Source organism: Lagopus muta, chromosome Z (genome assembly GCF_023343835.1).
Source record: "Lagopus muta isolate bLagMut1 chromosome Z, bLagMut1 primary, whole genome shotgun sequence".
In the NCBI taxonomy this organism is placed as follows: Eukaryota; Metazoa; Chordata; class Aves; order Galliformes; family Phasianidae; genus Lagopus; species Lagopus muta.
In genome coordinates this window covers 62143831-62156868 of record NC_064472.1, presented here as the reverse complement: position 1 = coordinate 62156868, position 13038 = coordinate 62143831, and the positions used below count along the sequence as shown (strand labels likewise).

Here is a 13038-nt window from a genome sequence, read left to right as displayed (position 1 = left end):
TGCTTTCAGTTTGTAAGAAATAAGGGGCTTGTTGAGAAGGCACTCATATGTAGGCAGCTTAAAGCTTTAAAATAGTGCGAGTTCAGAGAAGTATGTTGCCTTCTCCTGCTAAGTTAATAAACCTTTCTGTGGCTTTATGGAAAAGCAGTGTTCTTGTGCCTGGATGAAGTCATGTTACATCAGTTAAGTGAACTTGCAGGGGGGAAAAAGTATTGAGGCAATGAGTCTAAATGTCTATAAAATTTGTTTTAATTAAAATTAAAACAACAAGCCAAATGAGCAAATTACTTCACATACTTGCGCATTTCTGGCTTGACTCTGTATAACAGTCAGTGTAAAATATTGTATGCTACTGGTACAATAAGGCCAAGTTGGACAGCTTGTGAATTATACCATGACCAAACAGGTTAACTGAACCTCAGCATTTTTATTTACTATTGTGCCACTGAATAGAGTCATGCTGGTTTATACCAGCAGGTATGTGGCCCAGATTATTGACTGTGTTATAAAATAACCAATATATTAAAATAAAGCTCTTAAATCTTCAATTAACATACTTGTTATTTTGAATTTTTAAATTCAAAAAGTAATTAGTTGTTGTTACCTTAACTTTTTGTGTTGTAAGGCAGTGTACTGTGGACACATGGACATGTGATAAGGAACTGCATGGTTATGGGGTAAACAAAGCCAAAATACTGCTACACATATGCTTATGGGTATACAAACACAAAGTTTTGCACAACTTAAAGCAACACAAATGATCTGTGAATTTGCCTAAAGCAGGCAGTGGAAGAAGCCTTACAGCAGAGAAAGTGTAGGGGCATAGGAGCTGGTAAATCTCACTGTCTGACATTCCCTTTCTGTGTCTCTCAGAACAGAGAGTTTTCATTAGTAAGAGCATATCTTCCTCGAGGCTGTGCCATAGTGCACGGGCCATTGGTGTGCTGTGGTCCTCATCTGTACCATTACGCTTGCTCTTCTCATTCTCAAGAGAGAAGAAAGGTACTCACGGGCAGCTGTCCCTGCTCTTTGCTAACTCCTGAAGTCTGCCTAGAAAATTGTTTGGAAGGATGTTAGGAGGCCTGAGCCAAGTAACTTGCCGAACTAGTCTAGCAGTTTTAGCAGTCACGATGATGGAGTTGCAGGCACCTGGAATACTTAATTTATGTAATATAAACATAGCCATAATTTTTTTGTGACCTGCTCTTCACTTTGGGCTTTGCCAGTTCAATATTTGAAGCTGAAATAATTACTTTGCTGTTTGTAAGAAGAACTATGCATTATGTATTCTGTCAGCAACTCTGAAAATGCACTTTATGGGTCAATAGTAGCCTATGAGGATCCAAGTGGTGGCTGCAGCTGGTGTGTGGGTCCACAGTAAAGTTGAAATTTCTGGTGCTTCTTCCATTTCTTTTGTTTTCTGCCAGAAGCTTTAATGAAAATTGATGTCTGATGACTGAGCTTTGAACTACCTGTGTGTGAATACACACAGTGTGTTGTAATTTTGTTTGAGAAACTTTCTTAGCAAACCACAATAAGGAGAAAAAAAATAGTATTTTTTGCTTATTGTCCGTAGTTAGATCTTTGATAGGATAATTTTACTAAATTAATCTTCAGGAAAAGCACCTACAATTTCTAGGTATGTTGGAATTTGGTCACTTTTAGAAGCTTCTCATGTTGCTGCTTACTAGTAAGTTATCAGACTTCCATCTTTCAACAGTATACTAATAACAAAGACTTCTCATTAAATTTGTTATTGTTTTAATGCCAACATTTCCCAGGTCATAACAGTGTACTGTATCCTCATCAGGAAATACCCCAATAAAATTATCACTAAAAATAACATTTTGTGATTTATTTTTCTTGTTTTGTGGCAATTCTGCATAGTGGATTATTTATGGTACTATAATGCTTCTGAAGATTTTCATTTAAATAAATGAGACTAGGTGTTATTTTTCAATCATCATCAGGAGGTATCATTTTGGTGCTAAACTGTTAAAGACATTAGCAATGGAGAAGGATGTGATTTGGTCAGATGGGGTATCTGTTGTCTGCCATCTTAGAATTGGTGCCCTTTATATTGTTTTAGGCGTTCAGGCACAACTGTTGTCAAACTGAGTTTGAATCATAAGTGTATGGAAAACAGAATGTGGTTCCTTGACATAACGTGTCTTAACAAAAACCATCTTAACTCTTACCCTTCTCTCTCCAGACATCTGACATATTCTTGTAATTTTGGAAATTGTCTAGATTCTTTCCAGAACCAGAAAGGCAATAATAAAAGCAAGCTTTGTTTTGTCTGTATTGTTGGTACTGCATGCAGGAAAGCCTAGCAATGAAAAATAGGCCAACAGGCATATATTTATAAATGTTGTGTTTGCAATTATCTGTGAATGTGTAGGATCAGACACGAGGGCCATCACTGATGATTTAGCCTGCATCAAAAGAAACTCTTTGGTGTGCCTTCTTGCTGCATGCTTCCCTGTGGCTGACAGATCTCAAACACTCAAGGGTTGCCCCATTCACTCTTGGCATTTCTGCATGCAGTTACTGCAGCTGGCTACTTCCAAAAGGCTGGTTCTTTTCTTGCTTTTTGATTAGGTCTGTTCAGTCTTGCCTGGTCACATGATTTGACTTGCAATTGGATGGGCTGACAAGTGAGTGTGTCAGGTAGTGCCTCAGCATATGGATATACTTCAGTGTACGTTCTTTTTGGTCACAATGTTCCATTATACTTAAGTGGAAATGCTTAGATGGTTTAATTACTTTTTCAAAGTATGCTGAATATAGTTCAAACTATTAAAAAGATAGGGTGTCATATAGTTACTGGTAGTAGCCACTAGAGGGAGGGGCGTAATTCAATTGGTGGAATATCTCAGCCTTCTAGTGTTTTAATTGTACCCATCTGTTTTTACCATCATAATAATATCCAGGTAAAGTTACAGTATGATGATGACTGCAGAAATGATGCAAAATGTGTCAGTAATCTGAGTTTGTTATCTTTTCAGGTGTAGTATTTCACTATCGTGCAGCCACCAGCAGGTACACTTTGAATTTTACGCAAGCTCAGCAGACTTGTTTGGACAATGGTGCTGTCATAGCAAGCCCAGAGCAACTGAAAGCAGCATATGAAGATGGATTTGAACAGTGTGATGCTGGCTGGTTGTCTGACCAGACTGTTAGGTGAGATGCTTAGAACACTCTTTGACAGAGTTTCTCCAAATTAGTATGCTTAGCCTGTAAAAACTTAATGTTCTGACTTACTGTGTTAATAAATATGGACATGCTGCATTTCAGATATCCAATTAGACATCCAAGGATTGGTTGCTTTGGAGATAAAATGGGGAAGAAAGGAGTCAGAACATATGGACGCCGTTTTCCTAATGAAACTTACGATGTGTACTGCTATGTGGAACACATGCAAGGTAAGATAGGTCCATATTTATTCTGCATGACAAATTTCAAAATAACTTGGGGTTCCAATACGGAAAAGCAAAGAAATATGTTCCGTGTGCAATACATTTTGGCCATTTTGAATCTGAAGTGAATTGCTGAGTGGAGTGAACCTATAGTTTGTGCTGTACTATACCTTAATTAAAAACAAATGTGAAGTCTACAGAAAGTCAGTCTGGTTTAAAGATGCTATAGTCAGTGACAGCAGATCACACAAAACTAGTGTCAAAATGTTTTATTTTTTAGATGTTATAAAAGGATATTCAAAGAAATTACAATGAAAGTTTGAGAAACTGTATGTATCTTTTATATATATATATACATATATATACATATATCTATCTATCTATATATATATGAAGATGGATATGATGCAAATGCTGCTAAATATATTATAGTTCATAAGGTATGTAATTGAGGTTTTCACATGTCCTGAACATAAAGTTAGAAAGATATTTAATTGAAATCCAAGTTTAATCTTTTTTTTTTTTTTTTTTTTTTTTTTTTAAAGAGAGTCATCTCAATATCAAAAAGAAAAACACAAGCATGAACTTTCTATTGAGGATTAGCATTTTTAATTAAATTATTTGTGGTTATATAATATAACTGTAGTCTTTGCAAAAGTTGCTAATTAAATGACTCTAATGCAGCAGAGAGATTATGATCCTGCCACATGTTGATTACAAACCATGGATCGTGATGTGAAGTCCGTGGTACTTCATGATCCACTTGTGATCATGTGATCGGTCTTGGTTCAACGAGGTGTTGGATGTTGAAAAGTAAAAAACACATTAAATTTTCCTGTGATTGGTCTATTCTCATACCCACTCTTTCGGACAAGTAGTGTTTTCTAACATCCAACCTGAATCTTGCCTGAAGCAACTTGAGGTCATTCCCTCTACCCTATCTCTTGTTACCTGAGAGAAGAGGGTGACCCCTGCCTCATTACAACCTCCCTTCAGGTAGTTATAATTCATACAAGCTTGGGAACTGAAAATTAAGCAATGCAATTAATGCTCTTAGTTTTGTCTTAGTTTTATTTATGTTCCTTCTATGTCTGACAGTGAACAGCATGCTTGAACACAGAGAATCCATATAATTCCTCCATAAATCCATGATGGAATTCACCTCCGAATCAGCTCTTGAATCTAAGGTTATACATTCAAAATAGATTGTTCCTAGCTTTCAGAAGCAGTTTTGACAAATCTATATTGTTCTGGAATGAAAAAGAGAAGCGTTCTCTTATCTTCATTTACTCCTTTATTACAGGGAAGTGTTATAATATGGAGAAGCTCATCCTGGATGCCACTCCATCAGATCCACAGCTTTTATATGCTGGAGACTGCAGAATTAAATATAGGTGGTGTCACATGAGACTGCATTAGATGGAAACAATTCCCTCAACCTGCTGGTCAGGCATCTTTTCAAGCAGACCAGGACATGCCTGGCTTTCTGGGCTGTAAGCACACATTGCCAGCTCGTGTTGAGTTTTTTTACTATGACTCCAAAGTCCTTCTTGCAATGCTTCTCTTGATTCACTTATTAGCTAGCCCACGTTCATGTTTTGGATTGCCCCAACTCATGTGCAACACCTTGCACATGGCCTTGTTGAACTTTATGAGGTTCACACAGTTCTTTCTCAATCCAGTCCAGGTCCCTTTGGATAGCATCCCATTGTTGTGTTCCACCAAGATTTGCACCATGTTGCTTGGTGCCATCTGCAAACTTACTGAACTTTAAGCCACTGCCTACGTCAGATGTTAAATAGCGCAGATCTCTGAAGAAGATCACTTATCTCTGGTCTCCATGTAGACATTGAGCTATTGACTGCAACCCTTTCCATCTAGGTGGTTCCTCTTAGTGGTTGATCTGTCAAATCCACGTCTCTCCAATTTAGAGACAAGAATGTCATGCGGGACACATGCTTTCCACTAGTCCATTCAGTTGACATCAGTTGCCCTTATTCACCATTGCTGTAAGTCCATTGTTGAAGGCCACAGAATTTGTCAAGTGGAGTTAGCCCCTAGTGAAGTCATATTGCCTGTGATGAGTTATCTCTGTTTCGCATGTGCCTTAGCATAGTTACCAGAAAGATCTGCTCTGTGATCTCACCAGACACAGGAGACTTGCTGGTCCATGATTTGCTAGGTGTTCCTTTTTGTGTTTTTTAAAGATTGGGGTTATGTTTCTCCTTTTCCAGTCAGTGAGAACTTCACTGGGCTACCACTGCTTCTCAAATATGATGAATAGTGGCTTAGAAACTTCGTCTACCAATTTCTTCAGGACCCTAGGATGTGTCTTATGTCCTGTGTACTTGGGCATCTTTGGGATCCTTAGGTGGTTTCAAACCTTATCTTCTCTTCTCCTACAGTGGGTGATCCTTCATTTCTCCTAGTACCATCCTCTGGTTTCTGACTTGGATGGTAGGGCTAGAGCATTTGTTAATGAAGACTAAGGCAAAAAAGCTGTTGAATACTTCACCATTCACTACAGCTTGGGTAACAAGGTCTCTGATTTTCTTCTGAACAGGGCTCACATTTTCCCTACACTTTCTTTTATCACTGACATATTAGTAGCAGTCTTCCTTGTTTCCCTTGACCTCCTTGGCCAGATTTAATTCAGATATAATTCTGTCAGGACTTAGCTTTCCAACCCTGATCTCTCTCTGCTTGGACAGTGTCACTGTATACCTCCAATGATACCTGTCATTGCTTTCACTCTTTATAGGCTTCCTTTTTGTGTTTGAGTTTGTCCAGGATCACATGTTCATTTCAGGCCTCCTGATGCTTTTGTCTGACTTCCTCTTTGTTGGAATGTATCACTTCTGAGCTTGGAAATAATGATTATTGAATAATAGCCAGCTTTTTCAGCCTCTCAAGGTACTCTATCAAACAGATCCCTGAAGAGGCCAATGTCTGCTTTCCTTGAATGCAAAGCAGCATGCTTACTCGATGCCCTCGATATTGTCCTAACGATCTTGAGCTCCACATTTCAGGGTCACTGCTACTGGGGCTGCCCTTGTTCACATTTTCTATTAGCCTCTCCTTGTAGGTCTACCACACCACCTCTCCTTGTTGACTCCTCTGTCGCTTGGAGAAGGAGGTTATCATCAACGCACTGCAGAAGTCTTCTGGTTTGCTTACATCCTTCTGTCTTGTCCCACCAACAGATATCGTGGTGTTTTAAGTCCCCCATGAAGACCAGATGGTCACAGAACGGTCCCAGTTGCTGGAGTACGTGGGTTATGTTCATATATAATGGTATTACTACACAAAATACCTTACTATAGTAATAAACTGAATCTGAGTAGAGGGGAGAATTCCTACTAGGTCGGTCAGAGTTTCACCACTGACTTCAAGAAAGTACTGTCAGATCAATACTGAGCACATAATAAAGCTTATCCTTAAGCTCTCTATTTATGTAGCTGGAAAGTTCTTCATGTGAAGAGGCAACTGTGGTGGAGAAGATAATTGCCAATTAACAGTAGAATCTCAGCCCACTGCACAGGGATTTTGTTGCTTCTGTCTGTCAATTTTAATGCCAGATTATTAGACTACTGCAACAACTAACCACATTTTTTTTGCCTATTTCCTCAGTTTTCAATGAACTCAAGTCAGAAGAAAGTATCTACAAGTCAGAAGTGCTATATGGTATAGATATGTTACACTGACATGCAGGGGAGTTAATTTATTCTCTTTGCTGAAGAGGAACAGATGTAGTACCATGTTATGGTATAATGCAGGATAACTTTTTTCCACCGACTTCACACAAACCTGTGCCTCTGAACCAGAGTTCCTTTTTAAGAAAGAGCTATGGAGCCAAGATGGCTTTGTCTGAATAACAGAAACAGAGTGGTTTTTTATTTATTTATTTATTATTTTTTTTTTAAGGAACAAATGATAATTTTAAATGCAGAACTTGTTTCAAGTTACACCAGTGGGATTACACTTTGCAACCATTCATTGCAGAAGACAGATTAAATTTAGATAAACTGCCAACAGAAGTTATTGGAAAGTGAACACTGCAGAAAAACAGCTCCTGCATTTTATCTTCTGCATTGTAGCATGCTCCTCCACTGGTGGAAAAGTTAGCAGTTCAAGATTAAGTTTTAGTCAAATTTCTAGTTTCCATATTTACCCCACCTATGGTTGATTCTGAAAGTGCAACCATCCCTTGTACTGAGTACTGTCAACATTTCATTAAAAACAGCTGATACTTTGCATATTGTAGAACTGTGCTTAAACACGATTATTTCCATCCAAATTTGAAAGTTCTTATCTACATAGTCTGTTCTGTTTCAGTGCCAAATGTTATATTTGGGCTAAATAAGTCCTTATTCAGAGAGCTCATGTTGGGCAGATGACTATTCATGGAATAGGATGGTTGCTTGATTAATGATATCAAAATCTAGACCATGATGAGATGTCAGCATGGAAGTCATTGAATAGTTAATGATCTGTTGGCCAATACTAGAGATATTGTTAGCCTAGAAGGCCATAAATGGTGGTAGGAATACTTAATTAGAATACATTGTAGTATAAATTTGTATTGAATTTGCAGTACTAATTCGGGAAGTTACACAGAGGATTTGTAGGAACACACCATTTCAGTTTTCTTCCTTTCTGGCCATGTAAGTTAGCCAAAAACTTGGATTTCTCTTTGAAACACAAAAAAACTAAATTAAAACCAGTTGTCTAAACTAAATCTTGCCACTTCCTTGCTCTAAGGAAACCCATAGAAATTAAAGACTACACAATTATGCATAAAATATTTTGAGTTTTGCTAAAAGCAAACTACACAGGATAATACTTCTGAGAAGGATTTTCAATTTCTGAGCTCCCAGTGATAAAAATAAGAATGTGGAGATAAAATCTGGAGTTAAGATCTTGTTAAATATGTACTGGGCTTGGGGGTCTTACTGTGCACTCATATACTTCTAAATCTTCATATTGCATTGCATATTTCAGTATGCTAAGTGTTTAAAAATATTTAGGGTATCTACCTTTAAATATGAGAGGATTCCTAAATAAGAGTTTAATCTAAAGAGATTCAGTGCTAAGGGTTTGGATATAACTGAGGTTCTCCAAACACCTCCAACTGAAAAGTGTCCAGACCAATGACTGATGCAGGAGACTCCCTTGTAAAGAGACGGTTGATGAGGAACAAGGATTTCCATTGTGTCTTCAGAGATAAGGTTGAATATGTGCTGTCAGAAATAGAGACAAAGTGAAATCTGGTTGCCAAAGCCTAATGATGAAGTGAGGGACTGTGAAAGTGGGCTGCAGAGCCAAAGCACAAACTACTCCATGCAGCAGCATCTTCTGTCCAAAGAGAGTTACAAGCCATATATGTCTAATAAACATATATAGTATGCAGATGGGAAGTCATGCTAAGAAAGTTATTTTTGGGTGTCTGTGGGAAAGATTATGAAGTCTCCTTTTCATGCACCATTTTCAGCCCCCTAGTGAGTGTGGGGAAGAAAAAGAAAACAAAACCAGATGGCCTTTAAATACTTTCAAATTAGTCTCATGCATTTTTGCTATTGTCATTGAAATCTGTGTGAGAACAATAGTGATTTAAAAGGTCGAGGTCTAAAATACTGCTTCAGGTGTGAAGTCTCTTGTGTTTTGAGGAGCTGAAAATCTTCTCTAGAGTCCATTCATACTCTGGAGTGACAACTGGATTTTAAAGAGGAAGCACAGAGAATTATTTTTTCTTCTCAGTTCAAGGCCTGTGATACAGCCACAGTTTTTGCATTGGTATTTGCTGGATATGTCTCCAGCCTTGAACTATGTGATTTGGTGTAGATTTAAGGATACAAGAGTTCTCAACCACTCAAATAATGGAACTAGGTAGAAAGTAATTCTATGCTGCTTTTTATGCATGATGTGGTATTTGATCTGGAGCATGAGAAATCTCGTCTTTAGGGAGATCCGAAAATTCTGATTTCTGAATACTTTCTATGAAAGTAAAGCACAAAAAGGAAAAAAAAAATCATATGCAGTTCAAAGTTCATTTCTTGCCTTTGTATGAGGCAGTGACAAAGCTCTGTAAGGACATAGCAGTTGCCAAGGTACTTTGCATGCTGGAGGGCAAGCTGATGGGAAAAGTATAGTCTTCCAGTCCTATCAAGTGCAATAGATTCCTGTTCAGCCTGTGATTTTGCATAGAGCAGATCCAAGACAATCAGGAGAATTTAATTAAATTGTTACTGATGTGTATCAAAAGGAATCAACTAACTTGTTCTAACGTGTAAAGGAAAAAGACTTCAGCTTGCCTAACATTCTGCTTTAAAGTTCAATGTAGCTGCTTATGTCTTTGTGATAAAATGTTCAAGGCAGCGTAAGTCTGTTTTCTTTAAGTAAACCTGAGCGAAGCTGTACATCCAGGCTGGTTTTCCAGGTTTTCCTTTCCTAGAAAGAGTGTCATCATTGTTTGGGCTTCTGTTAAGGATACCTCTTTAACAGTCTGGTGTATCGGAGAAGTAGCCCTTAGCAGAGGCAGGACAGAGGAAAAGAGTTGCAGCTGAGACAACAAATCTTGTCTGTGCAGCTTGGGAAATGAAAATTGACTCGAGAGCTGGACTAATAAACAAACTAACTGTACACAGTGTCTAAGGACACTGCATGTGGTGAACTTGTCAGGTCCGTCTTGGCCTGGGTGTGCATGTGCTTTTTTTCCAGAGTAAGCAAAACAAGGGTAGAGGTCTCTGTGTCCTCATGCACGTGTACTTAGGTAGGGTAGATGTGAGTGGTAGCTCTCTGTTTATGGTGCATGAGCAGTCTGATAGCCCTGTCAGTGCTTGCATTTTTGCAAGGATCTTTTGGCCAAAAAAAGAGTGGAGGCAAAAATGAAATTTCTTGGGAGCTATTAGATTCTTGTATACTTAACATTCCCCTGTGTTGCCCTGATTCTTCCCTTTGTCTTTCTTTAGATGACACTGATGATAATGGAAGTTGTAGACTCTGAGAACCCAGCCACAAGATTGGTGAATGCTTGTGAATTCTTTTTCCTAGTCATTGTTGCTGAATCCCAGATGGGATATTGTTAATGAAGAGTCTTGTTGCTTTGGGAGAGTAAAATGGGCAAAAAGGCTAAAAATATTAAATATTGATAAATGCAGGGGTCTTTTGGTCATTCTTAGAAATTGGTTGAATAATGGCTAGGACACTCAGTAGGTAGTTACCAACCACTATCAACACCAGCTGCTGTGCTACCACTTTTGTCTACAGAATATTCAGTGAGAGACTCGTGGGTTCTCTTGTAAGCTTCTCTGCATTTTGGGGGAACCCTGTAAAATTCTTGTTGTGACTTGCACGTGATGCCTTCCTCTGCAAGTGTACATGGCTTGTGTCTGTCACACTGGGTGATGCTATACTCTGGGAGAAGAGTGCCACATAGCTAGGCTCAAAGAGCTACTATAGGAAATAGCAGCATACCAATACCTTAGTTGTGGTTTCATCTATTGGAAGATAAATTACTGGTGAGGTCTGTGCTGTAGGACTAAGTCTAGTTTTATTACTTTTGCCCTAGTCAATACATGTTGCATTTTGACCCCTGGCTATGCCTGCCCTTATTTCTGTGCTTGCTTTTAAGATGTGTGATTCATGAAATTCACACCTACAAACATGCCCAGCTCAGTGAGATATCTCTGATGAGAGAAGATAAGTGAGCTAGCCTTCAAAAGAATGAAGCTTGCTATAAAACTAGCTGATAAGTTTGTGGATTCTAAGCTTTTTCCTTGGGGGTTGCAGTGAATCAGCTTGTCTTCAAGAGAAAAAGCTGGTTTCCTCAATCTGTTTGATCTGTTTGAAAGAGGGAAGAAGCAATAGAGAGGGAAAAGGGTAGCTAATGCAACATGATTTCAAACCATGTTCTCTTTCCAGTGGAAAGTGAAGTAGGACCAACACTTTTCACGTACTATGAACTGAATTTCTGCACAGCTGTGGGGATAGAAGTGCGGGAAAAGGAAGTGGGATATTATTAAATAGTCCTTGCAGCACATGCATGATAAGTTTTGATAATTTGGTAACCATCACTTTCTGACTAAGAACTAATAATGTTAGAGAAATGACACAGATAGCAAAATATCTCATCTAAATATAGAGATAGGAGATTTCTTCTTGATCTGCAGTAGTGTAAAGCTCGTTTTAGGAAATACAGGACATTTAACATCCCCACACATTCCATTCTGATTGCACTCAGTGCACACAAACAGTGGGTACTGATTAATTGTTTCTGTGCTCTATGGGTTAGCAGATCCCTGAAGTGCAAAGAATTCTGTACGTGCATCTTACATGACCACAGTGTGCTGCGGGTGGGATGTGCAGGAGGGATTGTGCATCTTGTGTTCTTGGGCTGCTGTAAATGAAACTGATTCTATCCAGCTGATGATATATATTGAACACTGCTTTCTTTTCAATTGCTTGACAGAAGACAAACCTTTCCTTTTTTTTTTTTTTTCCAATGTGGTGTTGAAATAAGATTGTAGGACAGCTTTTAAGAATGTTTGAACTTCTATATCAAGGCCTTTATTAAAAATTTGCTTTTTTTTTTTTTTTTTTTTTTAACATTTTGTCCCAGCAATTATTACACACATCAAGTGTACACTCAAACAAACAGGTAGAACTTAAATTTATCTTCAATCTGGACAGCCAAATTGTGGAGTTGTTTTTAAACAGTGGATTCAGTGGATTGTTTTTAAAACAAGAATTCTGGAATCAGAGCAAATCACTTTTTAAAGCTATTGCAAGCTGCTAAGTTTTAGCATGAATTTACTTTTTTTTTTTTTGTCAGCAGTATTCTTGAAATACACGAATGATATGTGATTAAAGGGAAAATAAAAGCATTTTATTGATCGCTCTGGTACCTTTTTACATTCTTTGTGAATTTATCTTCAGATTTTATTTTTAATATGCCAAATAGGTGGGAAAGAAAAGCTTGACTTTTACTTGCTTGCTGAACTGTTCTAGTTAGACTGCATTTTTTCTTAAATATGTGGGGTTTTTTAATCATTGAATTTTTTTCTGGTAAGATACCCTTTGACAAAGACTGTGTCTGTGTGGGTATAGCCAGCTTCAAGAGGTGAACCAAATGAATTGGTGTTGGGTCGGTAGAATTGATTAGGTACAGGCATGTCACTCTCCTATTAAAATTGCAGTATTATCAATATTGCATATACAGACAAATTCAGGCAAATATCTATGTAAAAATCTTCCTGAGCCTCTTGGGTATTTCTTTGCAACCTACTGAGCAACCTACATAAATTCTGTGTGTATAATGGCTGCTATGTGAGCATATATTCCTCAGAGAAGAGGGAGCTGTACTAGGGAGGTGTTTAATGACGTCCCCATCTGGGATTGTGGGATAACTGCAGCCCTCATTCTGTGTTGGCCATGATACTAGATCTGCTCCACAATACAGAAAAAGCTGTCTTCTGCAGATCTGTTTAATAAAAAAGCTGTATTATCTATGTGGTCTGGAGAGCTGGAAGAAGCATTCTGATACCTCTGAGGGTGAATGATTATTCACTTTCTTTATCATGAAGTGTTCCTGGTAGACATGTTCTGCCCTTCAGTTGCTACT

At 38.1% G+C, this 13038-nt stretch overlaps 1 protein-coding gene across 4 annotated transcripts in view; it reads left to right on the top strand.

The window, feature by feature from the left end:
• VCAN (versican) overlaps window positions 1-13038 on the top strand; it is a 107037-nt gene that overhangs the window by 23846 nt on the left and 70153 nt on the right. For all 4 annotated transcript variants that reach the window (XM_048932251.1, XM_048932250.1, XM_048932249.1 and 1 more), the window contains exons 4-5: window positions 3009-3183; window positions 3298-3425. In XM_048932251.1, coding sequence (XP_048788208.1) covers window positions 3009-3183; window positions 3298-3425 — 303 coding nt within the window. The remainder of the gene's footprint in view (window positions 1-3008; window positions 3184-3297; window positions 3426-13038) is intronic.